The 22,564-nt window shown below is 39.2% G+C and overlaps 1 protein-coding gene across 10 annotated transcripts in view; it reads right to left on the bottom strand.

Annotated features, from left to right (window-relative positions):
* CACNB4 (calcium voltage-gated channel auxiliary subunit beta 4) overlaps positions 1-22,564 on the bottom strand; it is a 263,187-nt gene that overhangs the window by 17,370 nt on the left and 223,253 nt on the right. For 5 of the 10 annotated variants that reach the window (XM_003309288.7, XM_515833.7, XM_001138599.6 and 2 more), the window contains 7 exons: positions 20,076-20,152; positions 18,502-18,521; positions 18,199-18,279; positions 16,846-16,904; positions 8,383-8,492; positions 2,884-3,035; positions 1,109-1,204 (listed from right to left, as the gene is read on the bottom strand). In XM_003309288.7, the coding sequence (XP_003309336.1) occupies positions 1,109-1,204; positions 2,884-3,035; positions 8,383-8,492; positions 16,846-16,904; positions 18,199-18,279; positions 18,502-18,521; positions 20,076-20,152 (595 nt within the window). The remainder of the gene's footprint in view (positions 1-1,108; positions 1,205-2,883; positions 3,036-8,382; positions 8,493-16,845; positions 16,905-18,198; positions 18,280-18,501; positions 18,522-20,075; positions 20,153-22,564) is intronic. The other 5 variants (XM_024354849.3, XM_024354850.3, XM_024354851.3 and 2 more) reach the window with 2 other exon arrangements.

The raw sequence follows: 22,564 nt of genomic DNA on the forward strand, positions 1-22,564 counted from the left end.
ATTTATTCACTCATTCCACAAATATATATTATGGGTCTACTATGATAGGGAACTGACATACAACAGTGAGCCAGAGGGGCACAGGTTCTTACAGAGTCTACTGGACCAGACATGACGTCACACAAAGTGTATCCAGTAATTATAATAAGAAAACTTAGACGGTGCTTCTTATGTTCCTGGCGCTGTTCTAACAGCTTTACCACATATTCACTCACTCAATCCTTACACCAATCCCATGAGATAGGTACTTGCCCAAGATTACATAACTAGTCAGTGTGGATTCAAAACCCAAATATCTGGCTCCAGAGTCTGTGCTTTTACAGGTTATGCTGTGTTGCCCTCTCTAAACATTTGAATCAGATTTCATGCTTCCATAGAGCTTAAACAATCCTACACAACTGTATAAAACAGTCTAGTGAATCCATTGAGTAAGAAGGACAGTTATTTCCTTTACAGAAACATAGGCACAGAAATAGTAAGTCAGTGGGAAAAGTGGAGAGACTGGCCACTGGGGACCCAGTGCCATGTGATAGCAGTTCCATCTCCCACCCCATCCCACCATTGCTCACCTTCTAACCCAGCAGCTGTTTTCTGGCAATGGCACTAGAAGAAGAGTTGCTATAATTTCGTTTTTCATCTGACTCAGCCCTGACTCTTTCATCTACTATAACCACAGGGCCTCTCTAGTTCCAATCAATTCTTGACCTTCAGTGTCATAATCTTTTATGCCTGCTGGAATTTTCTTGCAGAAAAGTTAAAGGAAGATCAAATTGGTATGTTTTCTTTCGTTCTTTTCTTAAGCATATCCATGTGACTGGAGGCTGAATGCTAAGTGGTTTGCTGCATGTTTGCAAAGCAAACAAGGTAGCAGTGAGAAGAACAGACCCCGGACACTAAGTTCATTTCTTATTACAAGGCAAACACCATCCACATCTGGATGCCTGAATACAAGCAACATAACAGCAGCAGTTTGTTCCAAGAAATCTTTTAGATGACAACATACCATCATCACCATCATTTTAGAATGAAAACAACAATATGAAGAAAAAAAACCCCACCCTCTTCTAACTAGTCAAGAATGATGAAGACAAAAAATGATCATACTTACTGGGGGGCATTGTGCAAGTTTATCAGCTGCCACCAGTTGAACATTCAAGTGTTTACTTTGTGACTTTCCTCTAGATTTAATCAACCGCTGTAAAACCTGATAGAAGAAGACATGAACCTGAGGTATTGTAGATGAGTTGAAAGAAAATCAAATAAGCCAGGATCTTTTTAATGCTCTGCTTGGCCCTGAGTATTATCAGAGAGGAAATGCAGTGTGAGAAATCATATATTTAAACCTGTAATGATGTCATCTGCTTACATTGGCTCTCAGTTCCATGGATTTGATATGTTCATCCTATTCTAACTCTGTGTGAAGTCTCAGGAGGAGCCTGAGTTCCCATCCTAGATTTTTCCCAGAGATTTCAGAGAGACCTGTAAAAATGGAGGGAGTGGACTGTACCAGGTCATTTATGTTAAGTAATACTTTAATATTATTCACCTGAATAATGTTTTAGCTCACTATCTCCATGTCAGATAAATGTCAGAGTCATTTTCTGGTTATTTTTGTCACCGATTATTAATGGGACATTTCAGTTTAATTTTAAATTAATCAGACTATTCTGTGATTGGAGACCCAGGCAAAACATTTGTATTAGTATATTGCTACATGTAAACCAGTGATATATCTATGTCTTTTGGCCACTGCTGTAACTGCATTTGGCCATATACTGCCATCTCCCATGGCCCTTCCCCTGCAAACAGTGCTAATCTATGAGCTCTATAATACCCCAGGACATAGGTGTCTGGGAACTCTTGTTCTTGCACTTAAGGACACCACAGTGTCATGGGCAGTGGGAAGGGCTGAACTCTCCTGCACTGCAGTGAAGTGCTTGAACCCCCAGCAGCTCTTTCAATCCATTCTACTGATTCTCAAAAGGCCCTAGTTTGTTCAGGATTCCCAAGTCCACTGCACCAAAGCAGCGTCTGCAGAGATAGATGGAAGGCTAGGATCTCAGAACATCTGGAGGAGAGTACAGCTTCTTTAGACATTCTCCACCCATGAGAGAAGACTGCCATGCTGGTTGGCAGTTGAATTTGTATTTAGGCACCAAAATACACTAGGAGGCATAGAGAAGAAACTGATTATTAAGATAGTACTTCCCAAGGGTAACCATTTCACGTTAACTTTTTAAGAACAACATCCTTTTTTAAAAATGAAAGAACACCCAAATCAAAAGAAACCAATTTGGGGCTATTTCACTTTTATTTTTACCTCCCACAATGGCATAAAGATACAAAGCAAATTTCCCATTGTGCTTATCATAGAATAACCACATTCTTTCAAGAACTCAACCTAAGCACAAATGTCAGGGTCTATAATGCTTCCATAGGAGATGTTTAAACAGTGATATTCTATTTTATATATGATCAACATAGATGCCTTTTTTGATCAATATAGATGTACTCTCTCAACTAGGTACAGAGTATGGATGACACAGGAATCAACAGGATCCAAGAAATTTACCAATATAGAATTCATAGTCTATGATAAGCCAGAGTCTGCTTTTCCACATCTGTCTTAATGTTTTGTTTCTATTATACACTTGCATAACTGCCTTGTTTGGGATCTACAATAGTAGCTTTTAGAAGAAATGAACTATTATATTCTTCACTATCTGAAAATTCATAGAAGCTGTACACTGTGGAAAGATTTTAAATGTGCTTATTAATAATCAGCAAGACGTTCTCCTTTGTCCACTAACAAAAAAACCACAGAGCAAAACACATTTTTAAAAGATACACTTCTAAACCTTAAGGCAGAAAGGAGCTAATTACCTTTGGAGATGAGACTTTTACATGAACAATAATTGGTGCTAAGGAAGTCTTTATAAGTTGTGCTGGGTGATTGATGGTGTCTGCATCAAGAACGACCAGTTGCAAAGATCTTGCCAACTCAAAGATTCTTTCAATTTCACTTTGTACTTCCGCTTAAAGGAAAAATAATAAATAGATCCCGGTTATTGTTATGAATTAGTTCTTACATTAGAAAGATATAGTATATTTTCAGATATGTTGGTCTACATTACAAAATAAAACATTTTAAATTTTCATAGTCCTGTCTAATTTAAGACATTTTCTAAATATAGACAGAGATGGGTTGAGTTTTGCATACAACCAGTTGGTAGAAAAGTCTGAGATGGCTCTCTTAATTTTCTTCTTCTAGTCAATATAATATTTAGCTGTTTATATAACTACGATGATCATTTTATGTTGTTTTTGATTGTTGTTTTGTTCTAAAGAACTTTAATGTTAGCCATAGAAGCTAAAAGCACATTTAGAAAACAACTGAAATATATGTGCAAAGCAACATCACATGGAAAGCAAATTACACTGAAATATTTCTATCAACGAAGTATAAACTAATACTTTGTGGACATGCTTCTTTTAAAAAAACCCCACAACTCATCTGTTTTGACTGATATGCACATTTTTGTACCACTGGTTAATTGTTCTGAGTCTACCCTTAAAACTAATCATATTACTAAGTCTAGTTAGATTTAAGTATGAAAGCCAATGTACTTGTTCTAAGGCATAATTAGCTTCAGTATTAAAAAAAAAAAAGTAAGGCCAATTATATTAAAACGCTGCAATGCATCTAGATGCAAATCTATCTGGCTGGCTGTAATAGCCAAGTGACCCAAATCTGTGCATGAGTCTAGTCAAATGAAAAATCTACTCTTTTCAAATGTCTGAAGCAATCCAGTTTTTTTTTTTTTAAGGAAAACAGATAATCAACATAGGACATGGCTTTCTGAAATATAAAAAAGTTATATATATATATATATATATATATATTTTATAAATTACCTGACTTATTGGATCATGCCCAAAGTCTGAATTATACTATTTGATTTTCAGAGAAATTAATTTGTTTTCGTTTTTGAGACACAGTTTCACTCTGTTGCCTAGGCTGGAGTACAGTGGCATGATCTTGGCTCACTGTAACCTCTACCTCCCGGGTTCAAGCGATTCTTGTACCTCAGCCTCCCACATAAATGGGATTATAGGCACACGCCACCATGCCTGGCTAACTTTTGTATTATTAGTAGAGGCGAGATTTAGCCATGTTGGCCAGGCTGGTCTTGAACTCTTGAACTCTTGACCTCAAGTGATGCACCCACCTTGGTCTCCCAAAGTGGTGGGACTACAGGCATGAGCCACTGTGCCCAGCTGATTTTTTTATTTTTATTTTTTGGCTATAGATGTGACCAAACAATGCTGTAATCTGGTCCAAAGTACATACAGTACACAAAACTATCTAATTTAAATTATTATTATTAATTTTTAGAGACAGGGTCTCACTCTGTGTCCCATGCTGGAGTGCAGTGGTACAATCACAGCTCACTGCAGCCTCAACCTTCTGGGCTCAAGTGATCCTCCCACCTCAGCTTGCCGAGTAGCTGGGACTACAGGTGCACATCACTGTGCCTGGCTAAATTTTTTATTTTTTGTAGAGACTGGGTCTCACTAAGTTTCCCAGGTTGGTCTTGAACTCCAAAGTCCAAGCAATCCTCCTGCCTTGGCCTCCTGAAGTGTTGGCATCACAGGTGTGAGCCATTGTACCCGGCCTTAAACGACCCTAAAGATGGCCTAGGGAAAAAGGTTGCTCTAAATATCCTCATTGAAAAGTGTTTGTGATTTGCTTTGCTTATTTAGTATAAATTCAAGTTCACATAGCCCACCAAAAAATTCTCTCTTCCTTAACCAAAAGGATTGACAAGGTGTGCAGGGTCATGAATACTCAAGACTATCATGAAAATCTATTTTCTTATGTTTTGCATGATTGCATAAAATTCTTATTTCCCATAGAATCACTGAAGTTTAAGGCATGATCTGTATTAAAAAGGATTAATTTGAAGAATCAACATATCACTTTTCATGTTATCCAATACCAATGGCCTGAAAGACTTCACATTGCTTGGAAAGGTGACTAGCTTTCAGGATATTAATGAAAACAAGTGGGCTTATTTGTCAAATTCTTCTGAAATCATATTCTACATTTGTTAGTAATGTAGCATATTTGTCCCCTTTTCTCTCACATGTCAGAAACAGTTTTAAAAGAAATTTTCTTCAGAAGGAAGTTTGGAAAATAAAGTCAATTTTTACTGTAGTAAATTTCAGCCTCAGGATGTCAGGGTATGTTTTCCATTTGCTGTTTTCATTAAACTGTCACTGGCTTATGGGAGCTCCTGGCCAGGACTACATGTGAGCAAGCCTATGTTTTCTTAAGCTTCAAATATGAATACAATATTTTCAGAAGCAGCAGAAAGACATTGATGTGAACTGGACTGCCTTGGTACAAATAACCCTCAAGGCACTCTGAGTTTCTGTGGAAATGACTCAGAAATACCTGGGCCTTATTTACTCTGCACCAGCAATGAGGTTAAGTGTGGTTTCTGCCAGGAGCAAGGGCAGCCATACCTACTGCTTAACCAACACAAAACTCTTAGGCAACGGGCACTTGGGCAGAGGAAGAGAGGTGCTTGGGCAGAACAAGCCAGCAGGGATGCTGGAGAAGGCCACATTAAATACTGGGGTGAGCCCAATGTTTGGATAATATGTATACAGAATGTAATAAATACATTTTATCTGTGAGGCATATTTATCTATATAGCTCTTTTTTTTTTTTTTTTTTTTTTTAAGAAAAAGATCTCAGCCAAATCAAAAAATCTTGGCTACCTGGACTGATTCTCAGAGGGGTTCCAAATAAGTTTTCCTCATAATCCTATTCCAGTCAAATGGAGCCCTGGGGATTCATGGACTATGATGCTGGAGGACCTCGATGAACACTTCTATAAACTGACCATGATGATTTGGGCCCACCTCTCTCCAGGATCCCTGTCACAAATTATATCCCTTATACTCAAACATGTTCATATTTCTCCCATGCTTAAAACACTTCAATGGCTCCCCAGGGTCCAAAGCAACATTTCCCAAAGTGAGTACTCTGGAACAATAATCTCATAAGGTATCCTATGGGAAGAAGGGGGTTTTGTGTAAGGGTTATATTGCATACTATAATAGCTTCTCTTTAGAATTTCAAACATGCATTATCCTTCATATCTTCAAGGCTCTAAGTCTTGCAGAGAAGAAACCTGTCAGTTTAATTCATCATTTCCAAACTTATTTGACAATGGAAAACATTATGAATGTAACAACTGTTACTATGTTGTAAAATTAACATTGCATGGGATCTATTTGGGAGATCTCTTTAGCAAGGTGCATTAGAACCCCAACACATTGGCCTCAATCTTTTTCAATCTCTTCTGTTCCTCTCAAATCACACCCCCAACTTCCCTGTTCTAAGCATGCTATACACAAATCTACTTGTTTCTCAACAACATATTTTTGTTTACATGTCAATGTCTTTGTACATTCCTGCCTGCCTTGAAGAACCAGCTCAAATATAACTTCTGAGAAGTCTTCTCACACATCTCTTAACCCCTACTCTTCTTTATACCCCTAGTTCCTTGTTCATAATTCCACTGTCACAGGTATTCTAACCATCTGTCTCTTCTGTCTCTTTGCCCATGGGTAAGATACTGTGTGTGGGTTATGTCTTTATTTCCTAAGTCTAGCACAATGCATGGCACATAACAAGTGTTCAATAAACATTTGATGAAGGAATCTACAAATGTGCATTAACAAGCACACAAATGGATCACATTGTGGTTATTATAAAATTAATAGATTGCCATGAAATTAATTCCAATGGTTGTGGGTTTATGACTTTACAGAGTAAAGGTAAAAACCATGAGGTGAGATATACTTTGTTTCTTCTTGTTTACACTAACATGCCCCCCATCCACCCCACTGACTCTGACAGCAGGTGAATGGATTGTAAGGAATGACTTCAGTGAATACACATGAAGCCCTTGGCAGGTGTCAATGGTTAAAGGAGTCAGACAACTCGGCTTAAGCTTTTAATTATCTTTTAGCCTCTCACCATACATTAGAAGGAGTACTTAAAAGCCAAAGACACTATAAGGAGTTACAAAATGGGTAGAAAACAGGAGAGCAGAGAATTGATGTTTGTTTGAGAAACTTCAACCTAACTTAATGTCCCTGTCACCCATGATATTTAACTTTAGTCATTACCTAATAGGATTCACCATCAACACTGCCATTGTACCTCTTCAAGGTCAAAATACTTTGCCTTTGAGCATGTTTCCCTCTGCATGTGGAAGGCTCTAAATACAAGACAAAAAAAGGGACCACTAACCGCTGGGATCTTCCCCTCACAAGCACTGACCACTACTCTATTTGGTATGTTTAGTAATCCTTCACAAAGCAACCATCCAACATTTATTAGCAATTATCACATGCCAATCCCATGTCAGGAACACACAGATAATATTTTGTACCTTCTTTACAAATTGCACGATCTTTGGCTCAAGGTCAGTGGGTTCTTAATGTGATGTTAGGGCATGCACTCTGTCTTGGAAATCTTAATTTTGTTTATTTTTCTATTATCTATAGAGCTAATTTCAACAGTTTAAAAAATGTAAGGCATGGAAGAGCCCTATTTATCCTTCCTAGTTAAAACAAGTTGCCCTCAGAATATGAATGTAAAGAGAATCCTAGGAAGTCATGAGTGGACTACACCACCCTTGGCAATCGTGGAGACCATGAACAGGCTTTCCAGATGAACGATGTAATTCACCAGCACTATGGACTCGCTTCTGTGGGTGATGATCCATCCTCCACAGCCCTGCTCACCTATGGCTTGATGGAGCTACTCACTTACAGCCTTTATTCTTCTCCATCATGGGGAATTTTAGGATGCTTTCCAACTGGTACCCCAGGAAAGACATGTTTAAAGTCCCTGCATGTTACTAATGGTCATTGCCATTCACAACACCAAGAACACCGTTATCTAGCTTTTCTTCTAAAGATCTCAGAAGGCTGAACACCTCATTTCCTTTTATGTCAGCTGTGACTCAGGTATGACAGATATCATTAGCCTTGTTGAGAAGCTGAGCAAAGTGGAGATGACTGGTTTCATGTAGTTAGGCAGGAAAAGACTAGGAGAGCCCATTGAGGATTCTTTCCACCAGACTACTAATTAGCTAATTGACTAAAGCTGAGAGACAGCAAGCTCTCGCTACTGCAAGACTCTGCTGCCTTCTTGTCCATAGCTAGCATTCTTTTTAGGTACTCAGTGCTCCCCCGTTCAGAATGGGGAACAAATTGAAAAAGACATTCACAAATGCACCATGTGTCAGCCCGGTCTGTAAGCACAGCTTGAAGAAGTACCACATTTGAACATCTTACCTAAGCTGGACCGGGTGTTCGAACGTTCAATTATTGCTCTCTTGCTGGGATTATTTAGGACAGACCTCTTAGCAAGAGAAATGTCAGCTGTCACTCTCGTTATTGATATCCTATGAATAGGAACACAGAACAGAACAAGCCAGTAAAAATGTTATGGGGCTCTCCAAGTGATTTATAACCACAGTACTTAATAACCAATTTACATACTACAGGGGAACCACAGTATAATAAACATTGGCCACAAGTATTTTAAACAGGCTCTGGCTAGTATCAGAATGCAAGCAGAGCAGAATGGAGGAAGGTTTAAACTGTTTCACACACAAAAAAACCTACTCCAGTAAAAATGTTCTTCCTCCATTATGGCCTGCCTTGCTGAATTTCCTTTATAATATACACCATACCAGGAAGGAATCAAGACATATAAATAAACCATGCTCTTTCTAGGAAGCAGCAATACAATTTGCCACAATTCATAGTTGATTTGCTCTTGAACAAGACCTTCAGGAACTACAAATGCTTTGCTCTGGCATTTAATGATGCCGGTCAAAGCTGGGAAACCCTCTTCATTTTGATTATCAAAGACAATCTACCAGTCTGTGGCTAAGTTGCATTCTTTTGTGATACACACGTGATTCTCCACAGGCCCAAAGGGATACTTCATTTGTAAGAACGTGAAAAAATGGTTTTATTTTTTCTGCATGCATAAGATTCTTCAGCATATTTGCATATGACTTTGAATGCATATGGTGGGCAGTCATAAGGCACTCTAGTTGAGAGTAATGTGAGTATTGTGCCAGGATTTGCTACGTTAGAAAGTATCCTTCGGTCATGCAAGAGAAGAATAAAGCAGGGCCTGGCATGGTGGCTCATGCCTGTAATCCCAGCACTTTGGGAGGCCGACATGGGTGGATCATTTGAGGTCAGGAGTTCAAGACCAGCCTGGCCAACAAGGTGAACCTCCGTCTCTACTAAAATACAAAAACTAGCCAGGCACAGTGGCACATGCCTGTAGTCCCAGCTACTTGGGAGGCTGAGGTGGGGGAGGTCATCTGAGCCCGGGGGGCAGAGGCCGCAGTGAGCCGAGATCACGCCACTGCACTCCAGCCTGGGAGACAGGGTGAGACCCTGTCTCAAAAAAAAAAAAAAAAAAGTGAAGAATAAAGCAAAGACATTGCAAATAAATGCAGAGGGGCATCTATTTGCATATGATTTATCAAATGAGAATATCTGCAACTTAGAATTTAAAGACGATTTTAAACTGAGATTGCTCAACTTCCAATTATCTACCAGTAGAATTCAAAGCTTGCCTCTTTAGGCCAGTTACTGTTACCATGGGCCTTTCTCCATTCTCATCTTCACAGCATGGTTCCCAGAAAGGAGACAAGGAAAGTAGCACCCCTCCCCTTTTATACTCAGTTAGTACACCCATTCTCTTCTGTTTTCAAACTCTTTGGGGATTGAAGCAGGAAGGAGGGTAGAATTATCAATTACTGAATCATATGTCATCTCATACCTGTCTGGGGACAACACTGCCAGCTATGTCAGGAGACTGTACCTGATTTCAGTGACCTAAAGCCTTGGAGAGAATTTAAAATAGTCCTTTCCTCAGATGTTTGGAAATCATTCTTTAAAACAACAGTCTGTGCAAAAGTTCTGGTGCCATTTTAAGCAAAGCACTGCTTGCCTGTGTCATTATGTTTATATGCTGTGGGTTGTCAGGAAGTTTTCAATTCTTAAATTTTTAGAACTATTAGACCCTTTTCATTATTTGATGCATCTTCAAAATTGTCTCCCGCAGAAACCAAGAGGTTTTGCAGATACACCTCAGGGACTGTTCTGAGGACTAAAGGGAGGTTCAGTGGGCTCCAGCTTCACTATCCTCAGTGCCAGGTAAACATGTCTGCATTTCTGTTTTCTGCATTGGGGCTTTATATATGATTTCACTATAAAAAGCTGTTCAACTGCTAAAAGACACTGGAAAACACTGGTGTAACAACTTTTTCATCTTACCAAGAGGGAAACTGAGACACACACAGAAAGCTGCACATGGTTAGTTACAGCTCAGGTCTAAACTAGCCCCTGGGCATCCGGCCAGTGCCAAGTCACCTGACTCCACCATTCTCTTACAGTTCAGTGTTCTATAAGCCCGAATCTCCAGCTATGAGTCAAGTGGTCAAGCACGGATGCACAGTCAAGTCTTCGCCTTGCTCTGAGATAGTGAGAATTTAAATCAAGTTGAGGTAGAGTAAACCCACACCTGACTTTCTATTACTCCAGTTGCCCACTGCAGCTTTCAGCATGAAGTCTCATAGGCAGCTCCTTTCCTCTCCAGAATAGGGTTTGTGTGGTTTTTTTTTTTTTTTAATTTAATTTTTTTGAGTCAGCGTCTTGCTCTGTCACCCAGGCTGGAGTGCAGTGGTGCAATCTTAGCTCACTGCAACCTCCACCTCCCAGTTTCAAGTGATCCTCCCACCTCAGCCTCCCAAGTAGCTGGGATTGCAAGCATGTGCCACCACACATGGCTAATTTTTGTATTTTTACTACAGATGAGGTTTCACCACATTGGCCAGGCTGGTCTCAAACTCCTGACCTCAGGTGATCTACCCACCTCAGCCTTCCAAAGCACTGGGATTACAGGTGTGAGCCACCATGCTCAGCGATGTGTGTTTATTTTTGTGTTTTTGGGTTTCTGGTTTATTTAAGAATGGAGCTGCTGGATAGAAACATACAGGCATGTTTCAGAGCAATCCAAATATATGACGAGAGACAAGTCAGTGGGTTTAGGGACAGAATTCAACTTTCTAGACCAATGATTTTTGGACTAATGATGTTTGGAGGGCCCAACAACCCAGAAAGTTGAATTCCAGTCTCCTTAAGTGAAAATAAAATTTTCTAGTTCTATACAAACAAGAGACTCTTGGTTCTTCAAATCTGAAGGGATTATCATCAGATTCACACTTTTTTTTTTCTGAGTTATAAAAGTACCTTTACAAAGCTATTTTCAAACACGACCAAAGTTTGAAAAAATTCAGAAAAAAACCTTTTCATGTGTTCCAATACAGGGAAAGATGCAGACAATAAAGGGCACGTTTTCTCATTTTATTTGCTAATACAAGTTAGTTTGCTAATACAAGTTATTGATTAATAAAAATACACATGCATAAAACAGAGCTCAGAAGAAGACATGCACAGCCCTAGAAAACCTTCAGTAAGACAAAATAGGAGTTTCCCTTTTCTGTGCATAGATGCTTATTATTATCAAAACCAGACACCAAACCCAAAATTCTTTTTTATAAAAGGCTCTCCAGAAAAGCAATCACATTCACAACTGAATACTATCTAGCTTATATACTTTTTTAAACTTAAAGTGGTATCCTTTCTACTTCTTTTCTTGCTATGCTGAGACCCCCTAGTCTCAGCTAGTCCCCCTAGTTTCAGCATTCCCATGTACCTTGTTTGGTATACATCTCTAAAAAGTTCCCTTGGAAAACTTTCTGTGACTTGCTGGCCAGTAGGTAAAAGACTAATAGGAGTTTAGTTCCCCAGCAGACTGGATGTAGCAGCGAATGTTCCTGAAAACTAGCAAACATCATTCCCTAAATATAGTAAATCTGAACCCCAATTGTTGCTTATTTCCACTTTAGAATTCATCCTAACTTCTGCAATCCATCATGAGTTGTATTAGTTTTCTGTGATTTTCTGTGGAAAGATATTACTTTCAGTTATGACAGATTCATTAAAAAATAATTTGTATTTCCACGCTGGTAATGTAACAGCTGTAAGATCTGTCTATATTCTATCCTTGCTACATCCAATATGCAGCCCAGACAGTATAATAATTTTTGAAAACTTCTGGTATTAGTAGGGAAGAGTGTTCCGAAGAATGCAACAGTGCACTTTCAGGAGAATGGAAAGGCACAGGAGACCCGAGTATCTTCCTGGATCTTTGTCTTGGTAGTTGCATGAGTCATTCCATCTTTTGACCTCAGTATCCTAATCAATAAAATGGCAATAGTAGCTTTGCCATAACTATCTCATGGGGTTGCCATTAAGAGCAAATAAGGTTATATATAAAAGTGCATTCTTAAATAATTATTCATAGTGTCCTCTGTTAATAAACACATATATAATGTACACAAGGCAAACAATTATTGGAGATTTAAAGACTCGAAGGAGATAGTTTCCTTATGTCCTACTCTCAAAAGTGGGCAGTCTACCATGACCCCTCTCATTCCCAGAGTCCGTGAAATGTGGGTGAGAGAATCAGGTCAGATACATTGTACTCAAAACCTACTAATTTAAATATTCAAGTTTGACACTCAAGTGTTCAATTAATTATTACTGGTGTTTGAGTGGCTGTTTATGAGTCTGCATTTGAATAGAAAACAGTAGGAAGAATGCATAGGAGAATGAAATTGATTACGAAACAGAAGTTGCTGCTGTTCTTTTTCCATTTGTTGACTGCAATTAGAAATTATCTTCATTCTTATATGGCTTGGTTGCCTTGTGACAGCACCAATTGTTCCCATTTCTTTTTATTAATAAATACGATCGCTTTGAGTCTCCCTAAGTTGTATGTTTAGCTTCTTTTCTTTCAAATTCTTTCTCAAGCCCTTTTTTTCCCTTTATGTGTTCTTAGGCTAAAAGCATCCTTTAGCTTGAGATCCTATCTGTGTAGGTTACATGATGTTCATCTAAGATTTTTGGCCATGATCATTATCAGTTACAAATTGTCCAATAAATATCACAGAGTTGATCTGATCCAGTTGTCAAAAGCCTAAAGTAACAACTTTTTGGGGGATTTGAAATGATTGGCATAGGTCAACAAACTGCAACTGGTTTGACTGCTGGCTGTTCAGCCTGTGAATGGTAGATTCAGCCAGCTGAACAAACCTCATCCAAATGGGTAATCCCCAATTAATATTTGTGGTGTGAAATGAAGAGAGAAGCTCCATGCCCATTGTGTATCCACTGTGTTGTCGTCAGCACAGGAATCATTGCTTCATGTAGATATTCAAAAATACAGAGGGCGCTCAGGAACTGTTTAGTATTGTGTTTTTCTTTTTCTTTCTTTCTTTCTTTTTTTTTTTTTTATTGAGACAGAATTTTGCTCCTATTGCCCAGGCTGAAGTGCAATGGCATGATCTTGGCTCACCGCAACCTCTGCCTCCCAGGTTCAAGTGATTTTCCTGCCTCAGCCTCCCGAGTGGCTGGAATTACAGGCATGCGCCACCACACCCGGCTAATTTTGTATTTTTATTAGAGATGAGGTTTCTCCATGTTGGTCAGGCTGGTCTCGAACTCCCGACCTCAGGTGATCTGCCCACCTGGGCCTCCCAAAGTGCTGGGATTATAGGCATGAGCCACTGCGCCCAGCCTAGTATTCTGTTTTTCTTACATGTATTACAGTTAGGCCCCACAATAGCAGCTATAGCAATAAAATTGTATAATAAGTAGCTCTAAACTGACTCAAATAATTTCTAAGGTATCAAAAAAATCCCAAGTTTACGATTCTGCAATAGTCAAACTGTTGGACTTTCATCCAATTTGTTGAATTATTTTCTACTAAGATCTGAAAAGCAGATTAAAGAAGAAAGCCTCGTAGCCAACAGATCCCTTCTTTGTACTTTCTGAAAAAAATAGGACTTTCTCCTATTTTGTCTAACGTACTGCATTCATAGCCCATGAAACACAGAGTAGGTTTCCATTAGAACATATTGTTTATGCCGTGTCACTGTGCTAAAGCCTTCCTTGTCATTGTTCTCTTGGCTGGTTTCAATTAAAGACTATTTGTTTTTTTCTCTCCTTGTATCAATTGGTAAAACATAATGCAGCATGATGTTATAGCTCAAAACCTAACGATATTCCCCACGAAGAAGACATGTCAGAGTCAGTGTGACGCTACCAGCGAATTTCTTTCTTATCAAAGTCTCCACATACACTCAACCAAGGAACTCCTTATTGTTCATTCTGCTGCCTGGCCTCTTAATATTTGAAATCAAGTCCATTCTCTCACCCCTCACGCCTTTAATATCTACCTATCTTTCTCCTGCTGGAGAAATATATCAGATTTCTCCAGGGCTAAGTCTCTCTCTTCAGCTATTACTTTTGCTACTGCTGGGCTCTTCCTCCAGACCCTCTGCCATGTCATCAGACCCCATGAATACTTGAGATTGAGCATTCAATTTCTATTAAAACCAACTTCAGTAGTATGTGTACAGTAACGGATGCAAACAATTCTACTTGATTCAAGACAAATCTCTGCTGTTATAATTAAATAAATTCCCTTTTTCTGGGCCTCAGGATTGAGGAAGAACATCAGATTCTTCATTCTTGAAGGCAAACCTTTAACAGCACTGTTGTGTATAAGTATGTTATAGACCAAAATAATCTAACACTGTCTTATGGGATGGGATTTGTTCAGATAGGGCTGTTATGGGGCCAGTGGATTCGGCACTGCTCAGAACTGCCTTAGGTAACAGCTCCACAGGTTGAAACCATGTGACTCCATACATATCTGAAGGAACTATGCACGTGCGACCAAGGCATGCTGGCTGCCTTCAATCCACAGGGACCTGCATGAGGGTTAGGGTTAAGGCCAGAGCATCAGACAGCAAGACCAAGACCAGCCCTATTAAGTTACAAAGTCAGAGTTCAGCTATTTTTTTGCAATGCTTTTTTAGAAAGTGTAATCCCAATAACCAAACGTTTCAAACAGAAGCAGGTTGTCTATCTGATTGTGGTTATTGGAGAAATGAGATTAGTCTAAAAGACATTTTATGTATCCTTCCAACTCCAATGCTCTAGGATTCAGGGCTTTTAACTTATTTTCTTTGAAGCTACTTCATTATCTGCCTATTTCTTTTTTAAAGAGAGTGAAATGGAACAAATACATCTTTCTTATTAAGCCTTTGTCCAGTAGATGAATGTGATGAAGGCTATTATTGATTCAACAAATTCTATCTCCTCTTCCTCCTGGACTGCAAGAGTGCCTCCGCTGCAATTAAGTATGACCACATAACCAAGTTCTAACCAGTGAAATGTCAGTTGCGCTACCTCCAGGCCGGGCAAGCTGACTAGAGACATCGTACCTGGGCTAAGGGCCCCAAATGACAGAGGGAACAAACTTTCTGCCCAATTCTCCCCTCCCCCAACTCTATCCTCCCTCCCAGCCAAGGAACACCTGCTTCAGACTGTTAAGTGAGCAATAATAAGCTTCCATTGTGTTTGAATCACTACACATTTTGGGGTCTATTTATTAAGGCAGCCTGACCTATATACTAATGTACCTAGAAGCATTCTTATTTCTTAAACTAAAATCTGTTTACTAACTTTCTATATTGTTCCAGAAACTAATGAATATTTTACCCAATTATCCAGAAAGCTTTTATTTTAACAAATGCATACAATTTATATTTAAAGCAATACCATGCTTGTTTTTGTTCTTAATATACCAATTTATTAAAATCTATCTGAAGTTTTTTTACATTTTAAAATTATTTCGTGCATTTAGTGGATTCTCATAATTTAGCAAAGAGAAAGTGAGTGGCTTAATTACTGCCTTCAAAAATAAAGAATGTGATGTTTTTCTTCAATCCTACAGTAATAAATTGGATGCATTTGCCCATACTTTTTGATGCACCCCATTTAAATTTCCTACATTTCTGATAAATCTCAGGTTTTTTCATGTGGTTATTTTTACATGGACTGCATTCAGCACTGTGAAAGAGCTTAATATTTAGAATTGAGTCAATACAGGCTTTTTACCATTTCTCTGCAAAACAGAGAAACTTTCTTTAGAATTTTTCACAAAACTTAAATGATAAAATTATTTAATGGCTAATGCCTGAGCCATATTGTTGATGGATCATAGTAAAATACATTAAAAAAAGATCAATAAAATAACAAGGACATTTCTAATAAAAACAACCCACAACTATAATAAATATCCAAATAAGTACTATTCCCTACAAAATGATCACTTTGGGAGGCTTATGATTAAAATAATTCTCACTCTCTTCTTTTGAGGAAATTCAGTACTTGACATTTATGCTTTCATATGACACACACACACACACACACACACACACACACACAATTCCCAAATACTGCCTAGTTTGACCAGCAAGCCACTATACTCATGAGAAATATTATATATTTTAATTAATATTTTTTCATAAAAAACATTTTGGTATGAAATTATTAATAACTGAGAAAATAAAGATATATACATTTAAATAAAACAAATGGCTTATTTTTCTTCTCATGGTCCTTTCTTCACTGGGGACTCAATGTTATACTTCATATTTTCAGAGTTCTTTTATTATATTCTTCCCAAGAATACTGAGTTAACTTTTAACTAGAGAACTTCTGAAATCTCTGGAAACATAGATCTACAATTCAATTTATCACACAAGTTTGGTTAAAGGAAAATAAAAATACAAAAACATCTATATTTCTCACCTCCCATCAAACCTGTGCTTCAGGAAATCAAAGAGGGCTTTCTGCATCATGTCTGTTACCTTTGCAGAGGTGAGAAAAAAAGAATGAGGCAAACACACAGAGAGAGAGAGAGAGAAGTCAAAAGGGAGAGAGGAGGGAGGGAAGGGCACTATGAGCCAAGACCTTATTGTAGCCATTCGTCTCCTAGGGGGAGGTTACCATGGAAGGTGTTTTTCATGCTTAACCATGTGCAATTGCTAATTTCCACCCCCCTTGGTTCTCCTCCAGGGTGTTGAGGAATAAACCAGCAGTGTTCACCAGACCCTCTTCCCTCTTCCCTCTTCCCTCGTTAGGGGATAGAACTGCTGCCAGGAGACAACAGGCTGGCTTTGTACACAGGTGCCGGGTATCCTTGGCACGCCTGAGTTGTGCCTGCCTCCAGTGAGGAGCAGCTAGAGAACTGAGGCCAGCACTGGACTCAGCCTTCCTGCTAGTTTGTGTATGTTGGCAGAAATTCTCCATGCCCATGGCTGGATTTTTGTAGACCACTCTCCTGCTCATCCCTCTGACATTCCCAACTCTGAGAAAGACAAGAGAGAAAGAGAGGCGGATAGAGCCAGGATTCTTAGATCTGCCTGAAAGCGATTCATTAATTCATTCAGCAAATGTGTACTGAGTGCCTACTATGTGCCACACATTGTCCTAGCTCGATGGGAATGGTGCCCTGGAGGCTGCTCACCTTCAGAGTTTAATGTCACGTCTACCTATTTTTTAATCCAAGCTAGCACAAAGTCAAAACAAACATCTGAAACGAAGTCTCTACTCTTTTCCTTGTCACATGGTTTTGTTTAATCTCCAAAGTTCACTAATGTTTTTAGTGGTCTTTTAAAACATGTGCCCTTTAAAATAAATAAGCAGAGAAGGATTTGGTGGCATATGCCATCATCTTAAAAACCCAGCAGGGTGAACTCTGTTTGGGCTTTAAAGGTTTGGGTTTGCTGGAAGATTGATTGTTTGTCCTCTTGTGCTGTTCATTCTCTATTACTTCTAATAATAATGAGAATGGTCAAGATAGATAAAGTCCTTTTCTTTGCATTTAATGTACAGCAAATCTTTGACCAGATCTTCCCATTGTAAATATTTTGAGGGAGGTATTTCTAAACAATGTAATACATAAAAGATGAGAAGTGTGCAACAGAGGAAAGAAAGGGCAGAGGGCCTCATGAGCCCCACACGGTACCCCCTGCCTTCCCGTGCTGAGCACTGGCTTCCATCAGGACCCACGTGGAAACAGACCCTTGAGGAGCAAGCGTCAACATGACTGTCTCCTGGGTGCTCGATCAAGAACTGAAGAGTAACAGATGATATTTGTACCTCGTAACCTTTCAGTGACGGCCCCACTAACACCACCGGACGCATTGACGGCACAACATCGTAAGGAGGAATGTGCTCCGTCTGAAAAAGATGATTCGACACGCGTGACAAGGTGAGGTTGAGCATGCCTCTCCACAGCCACAACATTCATAATTCTCAGGTTGAACGACAAATGATTATCGAAGTCCCCACCGAGGAGGCTCTTCCCTTATTTTATAGCCACTTGGGTCACTGAAATGGAGCATTGCAGGCATGTATATATAGGAACCTTAACAGTAGATTTAAAAAGGAAACACAACTTACCACTTTTTGCTTCTGTTTTGCTAAAAGACAATAATGAGAGCCATATCAAAATATGTAATCTCTGCAAATGACAGTACATGAGTTTAAAAGATGGAAGAATGTACCCATTTGTCCCTGTAATTATCTTCACCACCTTCCTATCGCCCACTTTGGAGAACCTGCCTTATGATTTCATTCTGGACACGTCAATTTTGAAGATGTATGAAAAACAGACAGCTTCCTCCCTGGTACAAATGACCTTATATCCTGATTTCTCACTGGGTGGGAGTTGGGTACAGGAGTTGAGAGCAACACTGGAAGTTCCGGGCCAGCCATTCACCATGGGTTGTTCCCGTGCTGGACACAGCACAGTGTTGCTGGGAACAAGGTAGACAAATGCAATTTCATAAAAGGAAACAGAATAACCACTTGGGCAAAAATGACTATCACCTCAATCAATAGTTATTTTTATATTTGTTAACTCATAATTCTGCAGTCCCTTGGGCATTTTTGCCCATTTTCTAGAATATTGGCACATTTTCCCTACTATCTTGCTTTTAAATTTCAAATACATTTATAACCAGTTATTCCTCAGATTTTTATAATGAGTTATTCCTGTTCTTTCCTGTTTGTAATAGCTAAAGTGTTCAATGTCCTGAATGTCCAACAAATGGGAACGAAGCAAAATATACTCAATAACTGATTTAAAGCGATTCTGTGGACATCCAAGCAGCTCCAGTCTAGTTGGGTACAACTCAGAAACCTGGTTTGGTTCAGTGTCCTGTAGATAAGAGGGCTTCACATGAACAAGGACCCAGACACTTAGAACCACTCCAGAACCAATCCAGTTGCCTCCAGTTTTGGTAGGCCAGAATAGGGCCTTGGACTTGCCATTCCAAATTGGTAATACAATTGGAATTGGTAACTAGGACACTGGATGCCCTAATGCAACAGCAGTTCTAGGCCAGAATGAAATTAGCTGATAGGAATCAGGGAATGTGGTAGAAGAAAAATTCCTACATGAATAACTCCATCGTTTCCAAATGTACCACAACTCCCTATTAGGCCACCAATATCTCTTCATTACCATTAATTCCAGGGCTTGGCTGTCTGCTGTCCAAATGTAAATGAGACCCTCCCTCCTTTGGGCCCTGCCTTACTCTCTGCTTCAACCCTTTCAGCTCGGGCTGTACTAATACATCCTGAAATTCCACATGGAGACTGAAAACAGCATTTTCTTGAGAGTCTGCATAATTTTTTTCCTTTTTTTATTGGCCTTCACCATCTTAAACTCTGTCCGCTTCTTAGGTAAAATAATGAATTTTTTGAATATCAATTTACACAATGGACAGTTATTAACTCTGAGGGGTAAATAAGATTTTTCAAAATTATATTCTAATGACATGAATTTTTAATACCATTTTAAATGAAATCAAATTACCATAGAAAACAAATGAGAAATGAAATATTAATTAGAGAAATCTTTAAATTAAGCCTTCAAATTGTTTCCAAATTAGCAAAAATACTTGCATGTGTGTTCAAATATTTTTAAAAGGAATACAGTGTATGAAAAAGAGTTTAACTACAACCCTCACCTGTTGACGTGGGAGTTGCTCGAAATGTCCCAGATACCATTTCTCCAAGACTTGAAGAAGAATTTCCACTTGATTTCCTAGGATATAGAAAAGGAACTAAAGACTCACTCCCCAGATTCTTTGAAAATAGAACTTGAGAGTACAAAGCTTTCTTTGGCCCTCATCCTATTAAATAACTCAAAACACACCAAATTCTGCTATAAAGAACTTTAAGAATCTATCCAAATGTTTTCTTTGACCTCATTTCTAAGAGAATGTGGAGAACTAGCCGAGACCTGGAATACTTTGCAAAAGCATCTCTTCTAGTTACTCAGTGCGGAAATCAGGCAAAACCGTCACTGACGGGAATGGTCTTATGAACTGCTTGTTAACCTAACACCAGGCACAATGTGCCAGTCAGATGTCAAACACAGCTCAAAACAAGCAGTCAGACCCGGAGAAATCATTTCTTCTTACAAGATGATTATGTGGGCATCAGAATTAAGAACTGATCGTAGGGAATTGGTCACGAAAAATATTATTTATTTAAATAGAAGATCCTCAACTCTGGTCTCCTCAGGTGTGCTCTGGAAGCTTCCCTGAAGCCCACAAATGCCATCGGGAGCTGCCACCTTCCTACTTTTTGTCTTTGACAAAAAAGTTATATGGCCCATGACTGTAACAATTAAGAAATAATAATAACAATAAAACTTTGAAAATGATAATAATTCAGTTATTTTATTCAACAAATATTGATTGTACATCCCTGTTTTAGAAAGTAGAAATATGACAGCGGCATTGGGGAGACAAAATCCTTTCCCTTATTGAGTCATATACTAGTAGGACATATCAGTACAGGTTGAATATCCCTTATCCAAAATGCTTGGGAGCAGAAATGTTTTGGATTTCCATTGTTTTCAGATTTCGGAAATTTGCACTATATACTTAGTTGAACATCCCTAATCCAAATGTCTGAAATCGAAAATGCTCTAATGAGCATCTCCTTTGAGCATCATGTCAGTCCTCAAAAAGTTTCAAATTTTGGAGCATTCTGGATTTCAGCTTTTCAGATTATGGATGCTCAGCTTATACCAAACAAGATAGATAGGTAAATATATAATATTTCTGACAGTAATAAGTGCAACAGACAAAACTAAGTCAGGGAAGGGATGGGAAGTACAGGGAAGGGGAGTGGGTACAATTTTAAATACAGTTGGCAGGAAAGGGGTCACTGAAAGGGTGATACCTAACAAAGATATAAAGCAGATGGAGTGGCCTGGTGTAAGAGTGAAGAAAAAGGTTCCAGTAAGAAAAAACAGCAAATGCAAAGACCCCAAGACAGGAACACATGCTCCCCATGTGTCTAAAAAGGGGCATGGAAGACAAAATTTTAGAAAAAAAGGGATAATATGGTTTGGATCTGTGTCCCCCGCAAATCTCATGTTGAGATGTAATCCCTAGTGATGGAGGTGGGGACTGGTGAGAGGTGACTGGACCATAGGGGCAGTCCCTCATGAATGGTTTGGCACCATCTCCTTGTGCTGTTCCTGTGACAATGAGTGAGTTATAGTGAGATCTGATTGTTTAGAAGTGTGTGGCACCTCCCCGTCTCTTCCTCCTGCTCCAGGCACGTAAGACACCTGCTCCCGCTTGGCCTTCTGCTACCAGTAAAATCTCCCTGAGACCTCCCCAGAAGCAGATGCTGCCATGCTTCCTTTACAGTCTACAGAACCATGACAATTAAAGCTCTTTTCTTCATAAGTTATCCAGTTTTATAGAAGTGTGAGAACAGGCCGGGCACGGTGGCTCACACCTGTAATCCCAACACTTTGGGAGGCCGAGGCAGGCAAATCACGAGGTCAAGAGTTCGAGACCAGCCTGACCAATATGATGAAACCCCACCTCTACCAAAAATACAAAAATTAGCCAGGCGCAATGGTGCATGCCTGTAACCCCAGCTACTCAGGAGGCTGAGTCAGGAGAATCGCTTGAACCTGGGAGGCGGAGGTTGCAGTGAGCCAAAATTGCGCCACTGCACTCCAGCCTGGGCGACAGAGCGAGATGCTAAGAAAAAAAAAAAAAGAAGAAGAAGAAGTATGAGAACAAACTAATACAAGGGACAAGAGGGATTAATATTAATAATAGTATTGGCAAGTTATATGCTAAAAAAGATTGATAATTAAAAGTGGGGTAACTATACTTTTGTGATCTCCTATTACAGTTGGTGCGGTTCTTATTATGACAAAGGTAGGTGCCTAAAGAACACAGGAGTTTTTTGAAATAGAAAAGCATTCAACAGAAAACAGAGGTTGAGGGTCAAGAGAAAGAGCTGCTTCTATTTTAGAACTTTCAAAAAATTGTAACACATATCAAATCAATGCTTCAGTGCAGGCTGCGACACAATACATGCAGACTCAGGATGATTTGGTTTCTCTTCTGTCAAGCTGTGCTTGTGTTCCTGGGACCTTTAAATACCTGCACTCTGAGATCTACATGCCTACTTCAGTAGC

The sequence above is a fragment of the Pan troglodytes genome, chromosome 13 (genome assembly GCF_028858775.2).
Source record: "Pan troglodytes isolate AG18354 chromosome 13, NHGRI_mPanTro3-v2.0_pri, whole genome shotgun sequence".
NCBI lineage: Eukaryota > Metazoa > Chordata > Mammalia > Primates > Hominidae > Pan > Pan troglodytes.